The 24,398-nt window shown below is 35.7% G+C and overlaps 2 protein-coding genes across 2 annotated transcripts; both read right to left on the reverse strand.

Moving 5' to 3' along the window:
• Positions 1 to 229: 229 nt before the first annotated feature.
• LOC136823449 (roquin-1-like) lies at positions 230 to 11,892 on the reverse strand. Its single transcript, XM_067079639.1, has 14 exons — positions 11,833 to 11,892; positions 7,534 to 8,384; positions 7,300 to 7,347; positions 6,202 to 6,354; positions 5,458 to 5,676; positions 4,883 to 4,924; positions 4,217 to 4,326; positions 3,612 to 3,853; positions 3,261 to 3,473; positions 2,693 to 3,138; positions 2,303 to 2,551; positions 2,044 to 2,105; positions 1,722 to 1,785; positions 230 to 1,444 (listed from the first exon to the last, which is right to left on the reverse strand). Exons 2-14 carry the CDS (start codon positions 8,311 to 8,313, stop codon positions 1,250 to 1,252), a joined length of 2,823 nt encoding a protein of 940 aa, XP_066935740.1. The 5' UTR covers positions 8,314 to 8,384; positions 11,833 to 11,892; the 3' UTR covers positions 230 to 1,249.
• A 9,549-nt stretch (positions 11,893 to 21,441) lies between these two features.
• Positions 21,442 to 24,082, reverse strand: LOC136823441 (large ribosomal subunit protein bL9-like). The gene is made up of 2 exons (XM_067079627.1): positions 23,897 to 24,082; positions 21,442 to 22,053 (listed from the first exon to the last, which is right to left on the reverse strand). Exons 1-2 carry the CDS (start codon positions 24,055 to 24,057, stop codon positions 21,579 to 21,581), a joined length of 636 nt encoding a protein of 211 aa, XP_066935728.1. The 5' UTR covers positions 24,058 to 24,082; the 3' UTR covers positions 21,442 to 21,578.
• Positions 24,083 to 24,398: the final 316 nt, after the last annotated feature.

Consider the following 24,398-nt stretch of genomic DNA (forward strand, 5'->3'; position numbering starts at 1 on the left):
TTCTATGTATTTATTATTTTTTTACGTTTTATGTTATTATGATTTTCATTTTAAATATACACAAAAATTTATTTGACTTTATGCTTACATGTTATATATATTTATATCAAATTATCGTTACTTTCTTAAAAAAGATTATCACCACCACATTTCAAACTATACTCGGCATTCCGTTGAATAAAACAAAGAAAGCCTTTTTATAAAGAAAAAGAATGTACGCCGTGAAACATTCCGTCAAACTAGACTAGAAAAGATAAAGGGGAAGGTCTTCTTATAAAAATGTCAAAAAATAAAAATGGTTTACGGTAAGTTAGAGGAGGTATGGGATGCCATATACGAATCACATGTCTACAAGACCTATATACATTGAACGTAAAAAAAACAACCAAAAAACAAAAAAAACAACACATAAGGGACGATACAAACATTAAAGTATTACACAAAACATATATACAAGGTATTAAAAAAAACGAGACAAAAATTACCAATACTTTATTAAGAAGGATAAAATATAGAGTTCAATTTCCCAAAAGAAGTAAGAAAGACCACTGTTCCCTCTTGGAGAACGCCCAACAAAACACTTGGCTCCTTAAGAATGTTCTTCAAGAAGTTGATTGTAGTGGCCCCTCGGAGGGTCAAAACCTAAATAATCTGCTCATGAACCACAGTCTATTTTTCATATAAATTTTACATTAATAAATCTACTAATAATATAATAGAGAAAACCTTGAATTACCTAATCCAAGGTATTTTCAGTTGATTTAAGATAATACCTAAAACTGTATATCAGAGAAGGTCTAAAACGTAAACACAAGGGCTTCTAAAGTAAAACTTCTTTCAAATAATGGTAAAATAAAAATATCTACTACTTTTTTGCGTCTTGGAGAACCAAAAAATATAAAATGGGGTTTGGAGTGTGACAGAAGAATGAGAACAGAACAGAGAGTTATTAAGAATGGAATGCTTGAGACAACCAAAAACCAGTTCAAAAAGCTTCATGAAAGCTGGAGGGTTTATTAAAAGAAAGAGGAGACACAAGATGAGGTCCTCTCAAACGACTACCATTATTCTTCTACATACCATTACGTCATCACCAGTGAGGATCCAATGAGAGAGCTTCAAACGCACACACATAATCAATTAATTTTCTTGTAAACATTGAACCGTTACACCAAACCAACCAAATTCTCTCTTTTTGTATTATTTTCATTTTAGAAAATGTTGTTGTTGTTGAAGATTCTTCATTTTTTTAGATCAAGCCAAACCCTGGAGGAGGTCTTCTTGTCAGTGTCGGCGAGAGAAGACCCATGAAATCATGATTTGCACTGCTAGTGCTACCATTTTGGTTGGCTGTTGAAGAGGTGTTGTTATTCAACAAATCACTAGATGACCTGGACAAGTTCATGAATGAGGTGTAGCTTCTCTCATCATCAAGGGTTGTTGACTAAGGAAGAAGACATGTGAAAGTCAGACAGCTGGTCAAATGACCATTGAAATAATCTTTGCTGACAAGAAATTTATTCCTGGTTCTTTCTAGATAATAATCATAAAGTGGATAAGGATCACATTTTTGGAGATTTGACAATTTTTCAATGATGCATGAATGATGGTCCATCATCGTGTTTAATTGTGTGTTAATGCCAATTAATTGGTGATAACCTCTCTGAAGGCCAAATATATAATGACTATCTTCCCGTCCCATAACAGTGATGAAACATTACCTGATGTTCAGAGCTTCTCCCTAGAGACTCGTTTGACGTGTTTCTGTCGTCGGCATCTGACATCCTGGAAAAGAGAACAATTTTGATCAATGTGACCGTTTTATTTTCTCTATTGATCTATCAATATGGAAAATATGAAACATCCCAAATCTAGTTAGTTTTTTTAAAACGAATTTTTAAACGAATTTTAGCTTTGTATTATGGTCTCAAAATGCTTAAGAGGCTTCAAGTTAAGATCTTTTCTGAAATGTAATCCCTTGATAGGGTTTTCAAAATTGTTTCAAAGCGTTTTATAAACGTTGAGATTGATCAAAATGGTTACCTATTGCCAGTATCGAGAAGGTTATCCCATCCATTGGTTTTTCCTGTTGTCCATCCGTTACCCTAAACAAAAAATAGAGGCGTCTTATGAATGAGCAATAGTATAGGTATCGGTAATATGTATTGTTAGGCGACATCGGTCAAAATCCATATCTTTAGTTGAAATACTTAACAGAATTTAACAGATTTTAAGGCTAAATCAGACAAAAGTGAATGTAACCATGGCCCAACCTCCATAAACGTGTATGATATATACTTACAGAAGATTTTGGTTCTAATGACCAAATATTATCAAACATTTTGGAGCAATCAGAATCAGGCTTCATGTTGGGAGGAGAGCTTCTTGATCCAAGAGAGGAATTGGAGATGGGTGAGAAAGCATCTGAAGATGAATGATATCCACTGGACGACCCACGTCCTGAATCGATGTAATCGAAAGCTGATGATTTGGTGGACGAAGAACCACCTCCTGTCTTCCAATCAGAATCATCCTTCACTGAAATGCTCAACTAAAATAACAAGTTCACCACAATGTCATACAGTGGTAACAGTGTGATCATCAAGACACGCAAAGGCGATGGAAAATTTGCACAAATGAACCATTAAAAGCACGGAGATGAAAATATCAATAAAAAGATTCAAGGGCTTACATTTCCAAATTCAGACTTTGTTGGTTTGATCAAATCTTTGAAGTCTTCATTGCTTGCACCACGAGCGCCAACAGCTGTCCTTTGGATGGGCATTGGGTGAGGGAAATGACTGTTGAATGTCGGGTAGTCCATGTTCGGTTGTTGATACTGCATGTAACCACCATTGAACTCTGGTGCTTGTTGAGGCGGTGGTTGGTACACTTGGGCGTTTGTAACGTAGGGATGTTGATTGCTTTGTAAATAGACTTGAGCATGGGGTGGTGGTTGTTGAGGCATTGGTGGTTCCCTCATATCGTAATAAGAAGGTTGATAATGCGCTTGTTGTTGGATGGGTGGTGAATACATCGAGGGTGGTTGTCTTGGCGGAGGCGCATTTGGCTGAATGTTTTGGGGCGGCATTTGTGGTGGCATGGAAGCAGCGTAGCCTGGCGGAAGTTTCATCACTTCTAAAGAAATATTTAAAATGAAGGTGATAATCAAGATACTCTTCAAAGAATGATGTGAATTGTTTTAGTTTTATCTGTTTGCGAATTCTATTTTGTGGAAAAATTTCTCTACTGGTTCTTACGTTCATTCTTTTTTGGTTGTTGAGGTGGTGAGACTTGAGGTTGTGAGAAGTTGGGTTGATTATTTGCATATGGTTGGGTATATGGACCATTTGGTGGTGGAGGGTGACCATTCATGCTCAAATTCTTCATCTGGTTGTTGATGTCCATTTGCTGTTGTTGTGGTGACCCTTCTTGGTCCATGTAGCCCATCGGGATACGATGCATGGTAGGGTCTGCAAGGAAAGAAAGATTGGTTGAAAGCACGTGAAAGAATTACTGCTATAAGAAGTTCAGTGTAAACAGAGTTTGTTCTCGCTAGTTTGAAGCATTGAAAATAAACGTAAAAGAATAACTTTAGAATAATATCTTACTGTGTTGTTGTTGTGGTGGAAAAGACTCGTTTCTGACTTGTGTGATTTTTGTCATCTCCACAATCTCATCATCCAAGTCAGCGTTGATACAGGAGTCTGGTGAACTGCTTGCACGAGAGTTTGGGTACGGCGGCATTCCATTTGGTGCCATTCCGTTCATCATTGGTGGCGCTCCTCCGTTGGGCATGTGGCCCATTTGTGGCGGTGGTCGGTTGTAGGATAAGTTACGTCGCTTACGGTATCTGATGGAAAATGGTAATCATCGTTTAATACTAATAGGGTTTATTCGCAGTTTATGATATCGAGAAATATAAATAGGGTTGGAAAGGAGAGAACCTTAGAGGACAGCATCAACATTTTCTCACTCGATTGAATTTCACGGATGTAGAGTTAGCTTCAGTCCATGTCAGAAACAGACAGGAATAGATCGATCACACAAGATAATGTTTCAAGGAGGATAGTAAGCCCACCCTAATGAAATTACAATGTTATAAGAATAACGTGTTTCAAGGGTAATTAGACAATATTTTAAGGACAGGGTAGACTATACATGTAAGTTGATCTTCAATTCAGCTTTGAATGAAGATACGAAGAAGAGTTCTTACTTTTCCAACTCCTCTTCAGTGTGTGCAAAGTTACAATTGGAGCCTCGTGGGCAGTTATTCTTCTGGAGAATGTCTCGGCACATGCTCGTTCGATATTTCGTGTTGATCATCTGAAAACGCAACGAGAAAGTTTCATGGAAATTGTCTATAGAGAGTCTACTAAATCGACAATAAAGACCCGTTGGTACATCACTATCGAGTGAAAAGGAATACTGGGAGTTTGAGGCTTTTGTCAACGTAGGGGATTCTTCAAAACACGACATTCCATCTGAAAGTCACGACATCATTTTCAAATTACCGGCAAACGAAAGATAAACAATATGAAATTTAATCATCCCTGATCGAGTTTAATGGGATTTTGTTAAATGATGGATGATTTTTTTTTATTTTGGTCGAGACTACAAAGTACTGTTGAAGTAAGTCATTACACAGTGCGTTAAAAAAGACAGAGACAGAAAGGTACAAGGTAAGTGAAATACAGTAATGTAAAGACCAAGTTAAGCCCAAGGTTAGATTGATTGCGAAACTTGTCACTATGACCGTTTAGATTTATTATTCAAAGGTCAAGAGCTTCCTTTAGGGAACACTTAGATGTGTATTATATTTCAAAAGTGAACTTATGCAAGCTAATCTAAAAATGTGATTTAACAATGAAAAGGGTCATACCTGAGCACCCTCCAAATTGCCTTTATTTCTGCTCGCATATTCCTATAACATTGAAGTGAATATAAAGGTTGAAGAGAGTAATTAGTGTGTAGTGCTTTTATAAGACAACAAAAATCTTCAATAGGAAAAAGCTTCAAACTTTATCATCGGCTTTTTCAAACAAGACCGCAGGTAAAATACCTTTAGTTAAACTATGCAACATGAATAAAATGTGGTCTTGAAATTTAGAAGAGTTGAAATCTCATAGTTGCATCTCATGGTTTCTTATAAAAACAAAAATGATTATTTGTGCACACAAAGATAATGAGGTACTTGAAATAATGAGACCATTAAAAACAATACGCAAATGTGACCTTTTGATAACTGTTACAACAATAAAAAAGACACTGTTAATTGGGCCCTTGGAAACACTATTAAAACAATGTCAATATTGCTGTAAAATATTACACCGGATATGCGGTAAGTTCGTACAAAAATACTCTAATGGTCCACTGAACAAATCACATGCTTTACAAAGGGACCACGTGATCACAGCGTGGTTTTGAGGAGTGGAATTTGTAATTGTCAGAACTGACCTTTGAATATGATTGAAGTCCAGTAACGGCCACACTCAGAGATTCCATGCATTCTTCCAGCTGTTCCCAGGAATCCAACACTGCATCAGGACTGGGATCGATGGCTGATAGTTTATCCAAATGTTGTCTCAAACTTTGCAAATTGTGTGGATCGTTTGTCCTTTGTAATGCGATCACTAGCTCTTGAATGCTGGAGGCAAACGAGGCTGGTGTTTGTAACTGGAAATCGTAAAAAAGTCAATATTCAAAGGTGATAAAACAATTTATCATCTTACAATCATCATGTGAATAGATACACTAACAAACTAAAATGTTAATCCGAGGTAATCCGATTTTCTAAATCGGGAACAACATAATCTAGAATTAGCAGATCGACTAATGGAAAGCAACAAAATGTAGTTTTTTTTCCAATTTGGAAACGCTCTGATCTTGAAAATTAAGTCGAGAGTAAAAATACGAAACCATTGACAAACATGAGAATAATTCACCTTTTTTTATAAGAACAAACTATATAAGAGCATAGGGCTTCAATGGCAGAAATATTGAGAACAAGTAAAGAATGTTTAAAGGCTTTAAATTACAGACCCTTAAACATATATTTCCTTAGGAAAATGGAAAACATTTCTCACAAAACGGTAGAAATAAGAATTTTGTAAAGAACATTTTGGTCTTAAAACTCAAAAAAATAAGAACATCCGAAGGCTTCCCATATTTTGAATGTTCTTATAAAAACGTGTAACCTACTTTATCAATGATGGATTGCATGTGAGATTTGTGTTCATCGTCTCCATAAAGAAGGGCTGACCATTGCTCCGGAAAGATGTGAAGACCTGCTTCCATCGCAATTTGCACGATCTGTGCATCGTGTTCCTTGCGAAGGGCGGAGTACGTTCGATACTGTGCAAAAAATAGAGAATTTCGAAGATATAGGTATTTGAATCATCTTTTAAGGTCTGTTAGGCAACGGGATTGAAAGGTTTTTGATTTGATAGTGGAGAGTTATTTCATATCGATTGCAAGTCTGATAACGAGAGAGTTATGTTATGTGGATATCGTGATGTGATTAACATTATATCAATGACATTCTCTCACGTTCTCCATCTATAAAAAGTGGAATGAAAAATTTCTCTTTCCCTTTCATTGGAAAATTGTCATGTGAAAAATTATGATGACATACACACGCAGGAATGTGAAACACGGATAAAGGCTGGCATTTAAAATTCTTACAATATCAGAAAATTCACTTGAGGAAAGTGTTTTTCAAATCCAACCCTAACTAGCTAAGAAATAATCTTAATTTGGGAAAAGATCCAAAACGAACGTAACTATGTAAAAATTTTTGAATGAGTAAATTTGATTTTAAAATGAAATTTTGGCTTAGAAAAATCCTTTTTTCCCGCTTTTTCAAAAAACATTATGATTCATTGACGACGCTTTCGAGAAAGCAAATAGAAACTGTCCATAGAGAAAATATCAAATCGATTTTATGACAATGCTTTTCTTTTAAGCAGATAACCATTTGAAGGTTTTATTTGATTCAATGAGAAAATAGGACATGGTTTTAATTAAAAGACCAGTACAGTAGTAGGCTCTTGTAGCAACACTGTCAATTTATGCTAGCTTCTCTTGGTTGTATTCAATGAGAAAACTTCACAAAAATTGTAAAATTGTAAATCGGCAAAAAATTCCCTAACGAACATATTATTTATTACAAGTAGAAACTTTCTCATTCACATGTTTTGTGACGTTCAAAAAATACGATCTGAACGGGAGTCTAAGTCTGAACAGGAGCAAAAATACTCTCGTACGGGGAGAAATTTATATAGAAATTAAAAAACAAACCTTTTCTTGTAACTGAAGCAGTGAAGAATCGCCTTCACGTTTAGTGACCTGAAAACACACAAAACGAAATGATTTTATTGTGGGTGGAAAGAATCATTTCCAACGTCTGGTATTATGATAAGCTAAAAGTAGTGTGGGCAACATGGCAACTAACTGAAAAGATGATTAATATTTGAATTACTCAAAACATGAAATGTAAATGTTACAAAAAACCCTAACTTCATTGACACTGACCTTGAAGCATGAGGCACGATATAAGAGTTGAACAACATGGCCAATACTGGTCTTTGAAGCTTGTGTGAATTGTTTCTCCAATCGTTGGACAACGAACAGGACCAAGACTTTTCGTGAAAGAGAGATGCCATCTTCTAAGGACAAAACAATCAGATGAAGAACGGCTTCTTGCATAGCAGGTCCAAGAAACTGACAACCTCTTTGACGAACAGCAGCCCAAAGAGCAGTAGAAAGCGTCTGAGGGTTTTGATGCATTAGAATGAGCTCTTTAACAGCGCGTTCTCCGATGCTTCGTGCAGCTCGCAAAGCTCGCGACCTTCCTTCATCTTCTGCTAATTGTGTGTGAATCAGAGTCACCAACTTCCGTTGCATGGGCCTGGTGAGGGCACCACTGCCTGTAGAGTAACTATTATTATTTGAAGAGGTGCCTGAGATGACAACATTTTGTAAGGATTGAGCCAATATTTCGATAGCTTTCTTCGCAGCAGAATATTCCTTTTTATGCTGTTGCACTTCTTCGATATCTATAGAGTCCACACAATCATTGATTTTGCCACCAACCAACGAAAGTAACGCATAATTGATCGGTAGCTTCTTGATTGCGATTTGGATCTCTGCTTGGTCGAAAGGACATTGCTGTTTAGATAACTGGAACAAACATGATTGGCAAATACTGTGTCCACACCCTAAACTGATGGGTGGTTTCTGCGTTTGATTGTACTCATTTTGACAAACAGGGCATAAACGAAAGTCTGTCCATTGTGGCGCCTGAATGGGCATTTCTCCTCTGGTGGAGGTCAAAACAAAAGCCGGTGGTCGATCAACAAAACGTCTCGTTAATTCTTAGTATTCTACAAAGTAAAGCGAATGAAATAATGAAATCAATGCATCATTGTGTACTAACCAGAAAATTTAAGACGTTTCGTTAATTGTTAGTTTTCTGAAAATAAACAAAATGAAATATACAATTCAAAACAATGGCACCATTTTGTCTGCGTAAGAAAGACACAAACCGAAATTATCTCTAAAAAATCAGGAGAAATTTTAGTTATCACAACCAAGACAACTATCAGTTCACTGGACAAGAAAGTTTGTTTTCTCCTCTCTCTCTTTTCAAGGGTAGCGGTGGAATTCATATCAACATCATCGCTCAAACAACAAAAAGAAGAGCATAAGCTCATTACTCGTTAATGGAAGCTATTAACTTTTTCTCTGTGTTGATGAAATATTATGCCATAAAGTTCGCTCGCTCGCTCGCTTGTATGTTCGTACGTTCACTGCTTTCAAAAAGTGTCAATCTCTCCTCATTTTTTTCTTTCTCTGAATACAAAGTCAGTAGAAGTGATGAGATCATAAAGAAAACATTTTCAAAGCTTATCTTTAAAAATTTCGCACACACAGTAAAAAAAACTCTTTTCATATCAAATAGCCGTATCAAGGGGATAAATCATCAACTTGTAAAAAAAAGCTGACATGTAAGAAAATCAATGCGCGCGAGAAAATAGAAGTGTTTTTGAAATTAATAGGATGAATTCAAAATGGGTTAATTAAAAACAAAGCAAGATGATGGATGGTACACCAAAAGTTAGAAATTATATTTTCTGTTATACTATACTTACAATCGACGTAATATTTACTCTAAAACTTTAACAGATTAGGAACAGTCACTTTATCTTGGCAACAACACGATACTTTCATGACTAGGCATGTTCTGGCACATTCAAAAATCATGAAAGGTAGACAAAAATCACACAAATGTTATTTTCATCAAAGAGAGATGTCTTGTACGATAGCCTCTCTTTCAATCACTCATTCCAACAATACTGATTTTGATGTTTAAAAAATCAACAAAAAGTTCAAAAGAATTGAGTCAGAGTGTAAGAGCAGATTGAACAGTGAAAATAAACAATTTCTCTTTCTTACGAGAGAGGTGGTTCAGTGGTTACTCAACCAAATCAAATTCACAGAATTATCAAATACTTAAAATAGAGTAACCGTAACGAGCTCTGAGTGAGCGAGACCAACATTCCTTACTATTTGGCAATGCTAGCGAATGTTTTACGAACGTATTTGATCAAAAGTTCATTGACAGAGAAAGAAAGAGGGGAAAGTTTCTCATATGATCCACCAACGAGGTTGATGTGAATGAGTTCACTATGAAAGAGGATCAGATTGCATTTTTGATGACACTGTAACAAGAGTGTTTGTTTTCTCTACACTTAAGATTGAACGATTTATCTCTGATGTGTCTGGGCATGCTTTTTTCTTTCATTGTGCTTGTACAGCATTTACTCCTACTCACTGGTCTATCAATGGAGACATAAAGATGTGTAAAAAATATGAGATATTTTGGAAGTAACTTGCCCTAAACAAATCTTAGATCTGTATTCAACACGCGGTACCATTTGAAATTCGAACTTTCCACAGAAAGAAAATATCAACATTCGAATGAACACATGAAGAGTGCTTCATTTACATTTTTGTAACTAACACTTAAAAAGCAAAACAAGTATTTCAACCGATTTTTGCAAAAGTTTTGTATGGATGATAGAAAACACTACTCCTCATTCATTTTGTCATTGTAATAATAAACTGTCTTCTAGTCTAGCCAAAAGAAAGAAAAAACATAATCCAATAATTTTGCTTTTAAAGCTCAGAAACAGTAAGGATGTTTTAAACCCTTCTTTCCATCTCAAAGTAAATTAGCCTAAAACAAAAAGCGTATTAGAACGAATCCAGGGTTATAAAACTTTTCCACATTGATAAAGATTTCCTGACTCACAATACTAACTACGTAAAATCTTGTGTTGAAACTATAAAAGTAAACCAATGAAAAATGAATAAGCGTATAGTTGAAACCAGACAAAATAAACCCAATGGGAAAATCATAACAAAAGATATAAACACAAGGAGAAACTTTTGTTAAAAAGTGCATGCCATAATTCAAGTCAAAGATAAACTTCATATAACGAGTCTAACAGAGATAACAAACAGAGAAGAAATAAGATTGATGAGCCCTCAATAAAATTTCCTCAACGACAGACTTTTTACAATGGTCTAAAATAAGAAAGGTAGCGAACGAGTGAGAGAGCAAATTATAGATAGAGAAAGAAGGAGATCATTGGTAGCTATGACAATACACTAATGACATCTTCGTACAAAGGACAGGAATTCTAAAATGAGGAACAGTAGTTGACACAAAAGAAACTTCGACAAATGCTGAGATTAACTATCACTTGTAAAGAATGCCCCTCTTTGACAATCTAGTGTCGAATGAATGCAGATTGTATGCTAGTACTGTGCTATAATACGACTACACTATTTCATATATACATGTGGTGAATACTATAGAAAGCCCGACTAGCGCTTGATAGAAAATATACAAACATTTACTTTCAAGAAAAATCCCAACATTAGTGGAGCCAAAAGAATTTTATCATCTACCTTCAAAATCTTATGCAGACTATCAAAAGTTTTCGAAAAGGTGATATCATCAATTCCAACATTCATATTTTCCCCCAAAAAAATAAAGGTACGCAAATTGCACCAAGTAACTTTCTTCTTGAAATTTACAACCTTTTACAGCTCTTTCACCAAAACAAATGAGCAAAGAACGAAGACTTCGGAAAATCACACTGATATACAATGAGGATCTTTAAAAGTTAATTTACACTTCTTTATAAACTCAAATCACTGTAGCATTACGAAGAAGCAGGGAGCTTGAACAAAGAAATTTCATTATCCTCGATTGAAATTTGAAGAAATTCAGGTGTTTTTTAAAGAAATATCAAGCTTATCACATCTAGAGTGTCTAGGGAGACAATGAGTCATCTTGAACTCGTTTTTCATTACATTTTGTAGGAAACATAAAAAGAATTTTCTGAAAAAGACAAACTATGATAAAAATATGACATATGAGAAACGTCTGAAGAAATTGATTGGTCCAATTCTTTGAAACCCCTGATTGGTCTTTTTGTAAGTTTGTCATGTTACTAAATTTAGTGGAATCAAAGGACCGTAGAAAGCCCAAGATCGAAATCGTTTCCTATTGGATGTCTCTCAAGTCTTACAAAAAGAACTTAATGAAAAGAGCTGTGATGAAGAAATAAAATGGGGGAAAGTGAGAAGAAGACAACATTAATATAAAGAAAAAGAAAAGCGAAATCTGAAAACAAAGTAGTAGTTATTACGTCATTTTGGATGAGTCATGAAATTCTTGAAAATTGAGAGGAGTAGAAGGAGGGGATAAAAAGAGAGGTGAAAAATCGAAAGTGAAAAGTTGATCAATTATTGACTTACCTCTTCTTCTCAGCTAAGAAATGTTTTTAAAAAAATGTTTTCTTTCTTTTATATTTTCTATAATGAAAGAATATTAAGAAGAAAATAAATTGGTAAATCTGTGTAAATAATTTTCAAAAAAAACAATACTCTCTCCCTCTCTCTCTCTCTCTCAGAGATTTTGCTACACTCAAGCTTATACTAGCTTGGCATTTTGAATTCTTTAGGCAATTTAGGAATTTGTCAGCTAATTCAGACAGACACCTTGCAAAATTTTCCAAATAAACTGAAAAAACTCACGAGAACTGAAACTAGTGTTCAGACATAATCAAATCAAACGGTCTTGCATCAGAGACATTCAGATCTTCTAAATGAAAATCAAGGGCCTAAGACAGAATCTCTTTATTCAAAAGTATAAAGTTTTAAAGATATGATGATACCGACTGTTAAATGATAATAGCCTATATTACCAGATTAACAGGAGAAACTATGTCCAATGTGAAACTTCCTTTTTTATTAGACCCCCCTTCGCATATCAAAATTAGCAAGTGATATTGAAATTTTAACCAGATTGGAAAAATGGATATGATTTTGAGTTTGTAAGCCCACTGCCATAAGGCATCCTGTTTGGTTGGTAATTTACAGACTAGAATGCAAGCTTGGCTAAAATAAAATCATATATTGGAAGATTGCTGACTGGATTTGATGGGATTTTAATCCTTTTAATCCTTAAAGCTGATTTGTCAAAAAGACTTAATACTTTGTATCATTTAATACCTAACACTGGTTAGGTTGGAAATTGTGCAAAAAATGTTAAAAAGGTTAGACAGGCATTTTAAAAAAGGTTGGCAACATCACCAATGAAGCTGAAATATTCACAAAAGATGCCAATTCCCATTTAGTACACACTTGCAAAATTTTAAGTCAATCGGAATAATATTCCAAAGCTATTGTAAGGCCGACCCTAAAAAAATTTTCGTTTCAGGTCCACCGGGTGACGAAAAAAAAAGTCATGCGGGCGGCCGGGAAAAATTTTTTTTGGTCCTTTCATAATTTCTAATAAAAAAAATTAGGAAGAAAAAAACATCTCTTTGGCTGTTAGTGTTGCCCCACATTCTGTCTTTATATTTTTTCTTTCTTTCACTGTAAGATGTGTTGCTATTAATTACAAAAAGCTGTACTTTGTGATTTTTCTTTCTAAGAATCAACTTACTTTTTCATTCTAATAAATTGATTTTTAATATGCATAACACTATTTACAGTATTTGATCTTTAACGTCCAGAAAGCATGCTAAATAAAAATTATTTTTGAAGAGTGTTATATAGGAACGATGTAACAGTTTGAATGAGTCATGGGTAAAGGTTTTTATAAAGAAAGTTTCATCTGTTATCTATTTGGTTCTTACGAAAAGAAAATGCGGCCAGGTGACGACGAAAAAAAATTTCACCCGGCTGGTGGACCGGAAACGAAAAATTTTTTAGGGTCGGCCTAATGTTGACTGATTGAATCAACACAATTAAATTCTCATTTGCACTATCAATTCATTATCTATCACTGGACGAAATTTAATGTTCATAGCACTTTCAAATCACAAGATGTTTATTTTTTATTAATTATTGATATAATGAAAAAAACTTTTCAGCCAAAGCACTCTATCTAGCCTTTCGGGTTTTACATTACAAAGCTGTGAGTTGTAACCTTACTAACAGTGCAGATTTAAAGCTCTAAAAGCGCTCTAGTAGCATGAAAACCAAAATATGAATCTTCAGTATCAAAACTGTACAAGATGTAGTCAGAAACTTTGTCAGATGCAACAAAATTAAAATAACGACACTGTCATCATTTGAGAATCGAAAGAAAGATTTTTTGTCAAGAATCTTGTAAACATTTGAACAACATCCATTGAAATGATCAGCTGCAGCAAAGTGCTACCGTTTAAGAAAAATAAAAACGGTTTAGGACTGAGCCAAGTTAAAAAAGGCCACTTCTGCTTCAAGATACTGCCGCAGATCATCAGTGGTTAATATTCAACTATCATTATCCCTTTGTTTTCATTTCTGGGACATTTTCAGAAACAAAAGTGGAAAAAAGAATATGTATCTAGTTGTTTGATCAAAATACTTAATTTGAAAAGAAATTCCATGTAACAATTTTTTGCAACACACCACCAACACAACTCCGTCAAACTTTAGCACACACAGGCACACATTGTCTAGCGTTTTAAAGTATTCAATCTTGGCACCAGACATTTTCTGTGTTCTGTGCTACAGCAGCTCTGAAACTGTCAGAAGATAAACTTGTTAGATTCAAAATCTGCTCCCTTTCTTTACTAGTAATTTCACAACTTTAACAATGACCCCAAACACACATACTATGAAGGCTTTTCACTGACGTATAGTGGTCTAAATAAGATTCCATTTCACTGACTAAGATTCCACTGACTTTTCCAAAAAATATTCCATTATTTTTCTTGGGATAACCAGCATGAGATCAGGACATACTGAACAAAAAAATACAGATACATACTAATTCTGACATCCCTCTTTAGGATAGGAATAATACTAGGTCTAATGTCGAGATCCCTCATCTAAATATTTTGCAGAGATCACTTTTAGAGCTGAACATATCCAAAGAAGGGTGTCGGATAAGCAGTGTGTCAAAAAGTGTGATATTTCGATCGCACTGGAGCGCATCAAAACACCAGCTTTTTTTTAGTTTTGACTTGTTTACCCATTTTTTTCAGCTGTGGTTCATTTAAAAAATAACAAAGATGAAAATTACCATCAATCCCGTGAGTAAAAAGAGATATCCCAACTAGTCTATGAAAAGTGCGCTTGTGCGGCCAATAGAATATCTTGCAAATTAATATATGCATAAAACTGACCAAATCCTTTCTTTTTTATTCTTAGATGGCGTCACCATCTATCCTGACTTGACATAAGAGCAATGGAGAACCAAATTTGAGAATGCATAATTATTACAAACCTGGAAAATGACTATTTAGGAGGAGAGACCCCCTGGAAACCTTTAAAATAACCCGCCCCTTCAGGCCCCTTGGAAAATCTGAAAAATGAACAAAAACCTCTTGCAAAATCAAAGTTCAAACCCCCTGGAAAAGTTCATCAATACCCCTGTATATATGGTTTAAAAATGGAATAGCCCATATTGGACAAAGTTAAGGTAAGGGTTGTACAGGGGTTTACACCTCGGTTGGTTTATCAAATGACAATAAGTGTGGAGAAAAAATTTTCTTTTAAGAATTGCACACCACTCTTAAAGTGCGGCAAAAAAATAGTGAAACTCTTTTAGAGCAAAAGAATCAGAATTTTTGGGCAAAAATTGCCAATTTTTCCTGGATTTGCTGAAATTTCCACCCGTACAGTGCATTTAATGCTATTACCACCACACACACCAGTCAGTCAATTTGCCTAACTACCCCCCAGGAACAGTACATATATGATGGATTGAATCACTGGTCGTTAAGCAAAAAAATATAAGTTTCCATATCAGCGTCCAACTGTCCTATCATTCCCAACTCTAAGAAGGGTGCCGAAATTAGGGGACCCGTCCATATTCATTTGACAACGCATAACGTCAAATTGACATTATCCTCTGAACCCCCCACCCCCTACAGATAACGTCAAGCGATGCATACCAAAAGTTGTCGCTATTTTTGCATCAAAGTTTTCCTGTCGCAAAGTCCGTACTTGGTTGTACCCGTGGGCGTATGTGTTCTTTTAATTAATGATCTTTATTTAAAAAGAAATTAAAAGCTCCACTTGGCACTAGGTCCGTGCCGTGCTTTAGGCGTGCATAGAATGCACCCCCCTGAGCTTAGGGGGGGGGGGCTAAACCATTTTTGATTGATTGGGGGCTGTATTTTTCAAAAAATACTGGGGGCTAGCTTGCTAGTGGGGCTGAGTGTTGTGTAATAGAACTGGGGGCAGAGCTGATAGGTTGAAGATATTTTAAAAATCTATGCTGTGGGGGAAGGTTTTTTCTTCTTGAAAAATTTCTTTGCCTGCGCCGCAATAAATTTATCAAGAAGTTACATGCAAAATTTCTCTAATTTTTTGATTTGTGAAGGTGGGGGCTATGTTTCTAGAATCTGGCTGGGGACTATTTTCCTTAGCCCCCCTGAAAATGCTGGGGGCTGGACCCCTCTGCACACTATGGCATGCCACTTTCTTTGCCCACTTGTGCGATGTGGTTTGCTCGATCGCGCAAACAATGAAAATATGATTTAATGATTGATATTATAGCGCGAACCAATAGGATTATGCAAGCAAATTTTCATGTAATTCATATATACACGAATATATTTTCGACAACTTAAAAAGTATAGTGTGGTTGGTGGTAAAACAAATATTCACAATTTTCACAAAAAGGTATACCTTTGATTTCTTATAACGTCAAACCTAACTTTTGAAAACCCACCCCCACCCCCTCATAACGTCAATTTGATGTTTTGCGTTGTCAAATAATGAATATGGACGGCTCCTCTTAGTTACGTGGGATGTTGTTGACATTACCCAACTTAATGGTAGTACCTTAAGTTGGTCTGATATCAACATCTTCTAATTTTGACATCCCTCTTGCTTTAGAGATATAGGAAAGTCAGAATCAATGGTGGACACCTCAACTGATTGCTAGGCAAAGAAAATTAGTTTCAATCAGCGATTCTGACCTTCCTATTATTCCTATCTCTAAAAAAGGTGGTTGACAAAATTAGAAGAGGGATGTCAATATTAGATTAACAAGACGCTCCCGCCGAAGCATCGGATTTTACGAACACCAGACATGTAAAGTCCTGTGTCAAATGAGGATCCTTTTTAACACCTGACAATCTCGACACGGTGCGCATTATCTTTTAAACACATGTGTCCTGTGTCCAGAAGTTCAAAAAATTAACACTGGACTAACACCGGACAAAACATTTCTGGTGTGGCTGAGGGATACTTTTTGGCACCGGACAAAACACCGGACTCTCTCCGTCGTCCATTTGCCTAGAAGTATGAGTTTCCATATTACATTGTTTTCAGAGTTTTAGAACCTTTAGAAGCCTTTAGAACCCCTACATCAAACATTCTGTAGATAGTCCCACTTAAAAAAACACCCATATTTTGACTGGGTTCTAATCCAAATATCTGACAACCATCCATGTAAAAAAGTAAAAAGCCTAGCATCAAACATTAAGCCATCAAGCAAACTAAAAACCTAGGTTTAACCATTTAATCCAACATTAGGCCATAGGAATAGCAGATTTCCAGTTTAATCCTTTATAAAATATAGCTGCATACCAGTATCAAAGTTTGATGCCGGTATAAAACATCAAGATATAATTTATTGTTTATCAAACATTGAAATGAAGCTGTTAAAATTTACCATTCAGATAATATAGCAGCCATCAAATTTCTCACTAAAACAACACTGTCAATCTTCTTTAAAGCTGTTTTCAATAAGTATTGAACACATTCGGTACAACGGATAGAGTTTTGATAATTCAAAGTTTGTATAAAATTTTACCAAAGCATTTTTTATTTCGATACAGTCGTCAGTGGCTATAAGAAGAAACATTATGTATTGATTCATAAGGTATGGTGGAGAGTCCAAAATCAAATTACTCAATGCCGATTGGCTGATTTCAATGTATGGCTACTTTTAGCGCTTTTGATTGGTTAAAAAGTTTTACTATCACTTACTATTGGCATATTTAGGTCGAGGACGAAAAGGGAGCCGGGTCAAAAATCACTGCAGCGACTTCCTTTGCTTTTCATCCGCCCGCACCACTTCTCAACGCCCTCCGCATTTACACCCATCTTTACTTTCATGAGGAAAAGGCAGGCCGCCCCCGAGGCTAGGCGCAGGGCAAGCAAGGGTACAGAAAGTTTATTTTGACAATGAAGATAATCTTCTATTCTTTTAACCTCCAACCTCGTTCCCTGCGTATTATCAGCTTTTTTATGCTTACTGATAGCCCTGATAGCGCTAAATAATACCCTGGCATTGTCTGTTTTCCAAACGCGTTACGTAGCTAGGGGGGAGAACTACATCAGCCAAGACCAGAAAAGTATTCTCTGGCGTCAATCCAGTAATGTAAATAAAGCCTGGAATGGGGACGAGGTTGCTATTCTTTAGTATACGAGTGTGAGCATTGCATTACCTTAAAAAGATGACCGTGGCCAAGTAAGTAAGTAAGTAAGTATATTCATCTGGTGACTGTCGGGGACTGTCGGCGGTGGAGCCGGGGGTGAGCGAGTCTATCCCTTTGTATTTGCGCTAGACCTGAGAGGTCGAATGCACCTACTCTCACTTCAGATTTACCCAATCTAAGCTACTATGCATTCACTGAATTGGTGGTGACCGGGTGATCGAACACAACCCTTTAGATTATTGTAGGATTACTAATATCTACCGACGACTGAGCTACCCGGCCACAAATTACAAATATGGACAATATGGCTGTAAACTCCGCGCATATTTCTCACTGCTATCCAACGGACCATAGCATCGTTTAATAAAGGATGAATATTGATCCTTTTTCATTAAAGAGTAGGGGGCTAAGTGCCACCTTGTGGTGGTGGGTGCCCTTTTTAAGCACCTTCATAACATTCAACTATCTTTATTAATTAACTGAGAGGAGTTGCAAAAAACATAAAATAAAAAATTATATTTCTAATAAGGGTTGTAGACGATACAGAAAAACTAGACTGTAAAGAAAAACTAAGAAGAAGAAGAAGCTAAGACAAAAGCAGGTGCCTTGAAGGAGTTACAAGAATATGAATTCGATGGCTACAAAATTGCTAGCCAAGTTAACCTAGATACAGATCAAGGGCGTGGCATTGTCATATTTGTCCATATCTCCATTAAACACTTGGTAATCGATGTCAAGCCTCCAGTGACTTTCAATGAAGTTTGCATGATTGAAGTACAGCTATCAGGAAAAGATTTGCTTGCTCCAACAAGAAATATTCGCACAAATGTTTGTTAGGAGATTTCAACTTTCCAACAATCAATTGGGAAAACTGGACCACCCTGCATCTGGAGGATAGCAAAGAAGAGAAATTCTTAAATGCTTTGAGAGACGCATATCTCCATCAACATGTTAATGTTAGCTGACCACCCATCCCTCATTGACTTGATTTTAACAGGCGAAGAAAACCAAATTAGGAATCTCGACTACCTAAGACCACTATAGGAAAAAGTGACCATAGTTCGTTGGCTTTCAATTTCGTTTGCTACGCATACTCCAAACCTACGCAAACAAGGTTCATCTATGCTTCGGCCAATTTCAAATTAATGAAAAATGACCGGACGTCGAGGGAATAGAAAGAAGGTTTCAAATTGCAAAAATGCATCTGTGAATAAATCAGTGGAAGATCTTTGGGAATCGTTCAAGAAAGTTGTCATTGATCTCAGAAATCGGTATGTCCCTTTGAAAGAAGTTGGAAACGATTTTTGGAGGAAAAAAGGTAAAGTTCCAGTTAATAAGAATCTTCAAGATGAAATCAAGTTGAAGAAAACGCTCCATAGAAGGTGGTTAAGATCTGCACCTCTCGACAGAGATCGTCATCGTGTCAATGGTCGTCAATTACACTATTGTAAGAAACATAGTTAATCGTTTGTTGTCAAAAGCCCACAGGACTTATGAAAAAAGCGTTTGTGATAAATCCAAGGAAAAGCCAAAGATATTTTGGTCTCATGTAAGATCTAAACTTAAGTCATCAAGCGGAGTCTCACCACTGCTTGAAAACCCTGATAACAAATCATCGACTAAACACGACGATCTTGATAAGGGTAACATCCTACAAAAACAGTTTTGCAGCGTCTTTACCAATGAGCCCCCAGGAACGATTCCCGACTTTCCTACACGAAGTTGAAAACATCAAACAGATAAAATTGCTGGACGTGAGTAAATTCTTCGGTCCGGATGATATACACCCGAAATAATGTTAGTTGAACTGATTCTAACCGAACCCCTGACTATCATCATGAACAAGACCTTGTCTGAGGGGATAATACCATAAGATTGGAAGATGGCATATGTGACTCCAATTTATAAAAACAAGGGTGCCCAAAACCTTGCGATAAATTATAGACCTGTTAGTTTGACTTCAGAATCATTTATAAAACTTCACATTATGAAGCATCTAACTGACGAAAAGCTTCTAACCAACAAACAATATGGTTTCTTTAGTCGCCACTCCACCGTCACACAAATCCTAAATTATTTGGACGAGTGCTGTGAAAGTATAGCTAACGGAAGTGTTGTTGACACTATATATTTCGATTTTGCAAAAGCTTTTGATACTGTTCCCTATCACCGTCTGCTTAAAAAGCTGAAAAGATATGGAATATCTGGAAACATCTTGAGATGGGTAAAGTCTTTTCTGACTGACAGAAAACAATTGGTTAAGGTTAACCAAACTCGATCTAAGACAGATGATGTTATCAGTGGTATTCCCCAAGGAAGTGTTTTGGGACCACTTCTCTTTGTTATCTACATCAACGACCTCCCTGACAATGTGCTGTCTTCGACTCTCCTATTTGCTGACAACACGAAGATTTTCAGAGAAGTCAACTCGATTGAGGAGACTATCCAACAAGACATACACAAACTTGAAAAAGTGGTCAAATGACTGGCTATTAAGATTTCACCCAGATAAGTGCCACGTTCTCACTCTCGGTAAATATTGGAATATTGTCCACGCGTACCCTTATTCACTTAGAGGTGAACAACTCGAACACATTTTTGTTGAAAAAGATCTCGGTGTTCTGATAGACTCTGACTTATCCTTGGAAGAACATATATCAAAACACGTGAAAAAAGCAAATTCCATTCTAGGAGTCATCAGAAGAGGTTTAAAACTTAAAAAAAAAAAAAAAAAGCCTTAAAACTTTCTTCATTCTGTACACAACCTTTGTCCGGCCTCATCTTGAGTATGGCCAATCTGTATGGTCACCAAAACTACGTGAGGACATCAACTTAATTGAGGGCGTTCAACGACGTGCCACTAGGATGGTCAGAAGGTCAAGTAATCTACCATACGAGCAGCGCCTACGAAAACTCAATTTGGCTTCTCTCGAATTCAGAAGACACTTCGGAGACATGGTTCAGATCTACAAACACTCCTCCTGTGGGCAGGTACAGGGAAGGGGGTGTGCAATCTCGTTCCCCGTGCCACTCATCCCACCTTTCCTTTTACTGATTGAAGTGATAAAACTTTCAAGGTGGCAAAAGCCTTGATCCTGATAAGTTTAACGGAAAGGATCATGCAACAATTCCTAAAAACGCAAATGACAAAATATCGTCGCCTGGTTCATTACGAAAGAATTGCAACTATACAAAAACCCGATACATTATGATATGTTTCATTCTTTCCTGGAGCTGTCGGATAAAACGAACAATCTCCAGATGCTAATTCTTTGAAATCATTTAATAACACGAACTCGTTTCATTAGTCGAATATAGTTAAAAAAACATTCTCATTGACAATGAGAGTAGTAGAGAAAAAAACAACAGAAACCCTAGGATAAATATTTGTCACAATATTCAAAACAGAAAGTGAAAGTAACCTGGCAGATGGCATATATACGAAACAAGTACTCTGTAGATAGACCAGAAGAACTTTCTCAATAAACGAATGTTTTTCATTTCTGACATCCAAGTCATATCATGAGATCTTAATTTTTCAATTCCTAGTATATATAGACAAAATAAGGATTTCTAAAAGTAGTAAAATAATATCTTTAGACCAAATGGAATTTAATTTTTTTCCGGGTCAATTGGTCTTTCCGTAACTACCAGAGGAACGTCAACGGTGATTGTATTATTTAACGTCACTTGTACCGTGTATTTACCGACTTCGCGTATAACATTATCCATGCTTTCCGTAACGTTCATACATGTCACCGGAACGCGTAATCTTCCCGCGCGGAAAAAATACTCTGAAATATCATGCAAGGAAATTAACCAATTTTGGTCAAGGTCACTAGTTTGCGGAGTAACAAGTTTGATTTCATGTTTCTGTAAATACTTCAGAACATTTAACGGTACTTTTATCGAATTATCCTCTTTTAAGCGGTTAGGGTCCATTCCGAGTTTGACGAGGTTTTCTTCGGTAGCGTAGACTGCAAGTTTGTTTGGTATGAGATCCCATCTACCGATCCCTCGTTTGACTTCCACAATATCATGTCTCATGCCAATGTTTTCCACGTCCTCCAAAAGCAACAACTTTAACCTGAATTGGAAAGAAAGAACAAAATGGATGGATTGATAAAAGTAACTAACATTGTTAATGACAATACAAAAGTTATTGATTCAAGTGATAATTGGTCCTCTCTCTTATTCAAAGAAGCTTTATATATCAAACGCCTCAAGCCAGTTCTAAACAATGGCTTGAAAGCGTCTAGGGATTTGTATCTTTTTTGAATGAACTTTTTACGATTTTTTACGATTTTTTACGATTTTAATTACTGTAATTATTCTCTACTTTTTAACATAAGATGCAGATTTGTGAATTTCAATTTTATTTCTCCTGAAAGATGTGTTAGATGTACACGAAATATAGAATTTTTAACAACAACATTTATCGTCATTTTTCTAATTAAGATTATGATGGTGAAATTTTTCGGATTATCCTTCGTTTTATAAAAGTAACAGTTTCAAAGACAAATCCAAGTTCCATTACCATCTTCGTACTTTAATGTGTTTTACCTAACAATACCTTTCAGGTTTTTGAAAATCAAAATGCTTTAAAAGATTTTTTTCAAAGTCTAAGCTCCATTTTAATACACAAAATATTTTTCGGGCTGTCAAAATGGCTTTCTACCTCCATTACTTGAACTCGCTATATCGCATGCGTTGACTACTAACTATCTTTCAAGCTTTAGAGACTAAAATTCAATTGTGATGACAGTTAATTATTTTACAATCAGTTTAAATGTTTTAAATGTTTTAATTTCTTAACGGTAAGATCGTCACATTCAACATACCCCTTTAGAGCAAAGCGTGGTATGCACAGGATGGATGATCTGTTATGAGGTTAATTATCTATCAAAAATTGGACACAATAATTTTCTGACCATAAATAAAATCCATAACTCTTGATCTAGGAGCGTTTGGACTGTGAACCAATACACTTTAGTTCAGTTTGAAGAGGGTTATTACTAATACGTGGTAGGGATTCTTTTTAATTTTCAAGACCCTATTTAAGATAAAGATAAGTTTTTTGAGCTGAAAAATTCGTTTTTTTACAAAAATTTGCTTGAGCCATCTTTTACCTACTTTAATTCAAAAAAATTAGAAAAAATTTATGATCCAATTTTTCACAAAGTCCAAAAATCCCGTTTTTTAGCCGTTTTTTGGCCCAAATTTGCCCAAATACATTTTTTTTCGAAAATCGGGCTCCGTCACATTCGAGGATTTATAGTTACGCGTCTTTGTGCAAAAAATCATCTCGAGAAAAGCTAATACCTAAGTAATTGATAATGTGCTTATAAAAAAATATCGAATTTGGCCAGTTTTTTATAAAAAGATGCCAAGCAACCAAAATTTCATGTCTAAACACACATTCTTCAAAAATAAGCCCTCATGAGCAAAAAAACATCATCTCATAAAAAAATTGAGTAATTTGACTAAGAACATTGATGTATGCTTATTAATATTGATTCTTATAGATATACATGCGTTTTTTGAGCCAACAAAACTTTTTTGCAAAAATCTGCTTGAGCCATCTTTTACCTATAATGGTACCCTACTGTCATGCAAAAAATTAGAAAAAATTAATGATCCCGTTTTTTTACGTATTTTGGCCCAAATTTGCCTAAATTTTTTTTTTCGAAAATCGGGCTCCGTCACATTCGAGGGTTTATAGTTATGCATCTTTGTGCAAAAAAATCAGAAAAAAACTAATGAGCCAATCTCGAGAAAAGCTGGTAACTAACGAACGAACGAACGAACGAACGAACGAACGAACGAACGAACGAACGGACGAACGAACGGACGAACATACAACGGTTAATTTATAGGACCTCCACCGGGGTAGGTCCAAAAACAAAATTGGGTTTGAAATTGATACATACCTGGGATTTGGATTGCCTCTGTATCTTGACTTCATCTTAGGTCTGTAAACAAAATACTCTTTCCTAATCATCTTTCGTTTGGCCACTGCATATTGTCTTGCTGCTTGTGTAGGGCCAACCATTTGGGCATGTCTCAATAGATGGCTCACAGCTGAAAACATCCTGTTTATTTATTTTTTATTTTTTTTTAAGAATCTACAATTAAAAAAAGAGAGAACGTTCATTTTATTTTAAAATTTTAATAATTTTGCACCATATAGAAGTACCATTAAAAAAGAGTCCAATTTTCTTGTGAACATTTTGTGTGAAGAAGAAGAACATCTCTTTCATTTCTACATGGCATACCTGCGGCATCGCAACTATTAAGAAAAACAAAAGTTATTAAACCTGTACAAACTTGTTCAACAAAGAGACTGATACCAAATCTTGTATAACTGTAACATCATTAAAAAGGCAGTGTCCCAAATTTCAAATTTTAAGAAAGAAAAGGAGAGTTATTATC

Source organism: Clytia hemisphaerica, unplaced genomic scaffold (assembly GCF_902728285.1).
Source record: "Clytia hemisphaerica strain Z4C2 unplaced genomic scaffold, Clytia hemisphaerica genome assembly, whole genome shotgun sequence".
In the NCBI taxonomy this organism is placed as follows: domain Eukaryota; kingdom Metazoa; phylum Cnidaria; class Hydrozoa; order Leptothecata; family Clytiidae; genus Clytia; species Clytia hemisphaerica.

Bases quoted from the DNA above. Each gene is read 5' to 3' on its own strand.
- LOC136823449 (XM_067079639.1), bottom strand. From the start codon at position 8,313: ATGCCCATTCAGGCGCCACAATGGACAGACTTTCGTTTATGCCCTGTT. The intron at 6,355-7,299 runs GTTTGTTTTTTA...TTTTTTGCACAG, and splicing joins TGCTTCAGTTACAAGAAAAG to TATCGAACGTACTCCGCCCT. The intron at 5,677-6,201 runs GTAGGTTACACG...TACGATTTCCAG, and splicing joins TGCAATCCATCATTGATAAA to TTACAAACACCAGCCTCGTT.
- LOC136823441 (XM_067079627.1), bottom strand. From the start codon at position 24,057: ATGTTTTCAGCTGTGAGCCATCTATTGAGACATGCCCAAATGGTTGGC. The intron at 22,054-23,896 runs GTATGTATCAAT...TTTCCAATTCAG, and splicing joins AGAGGCAATCCAAATCCCAG to GTTAAAGTTGTTGCTTTTGG.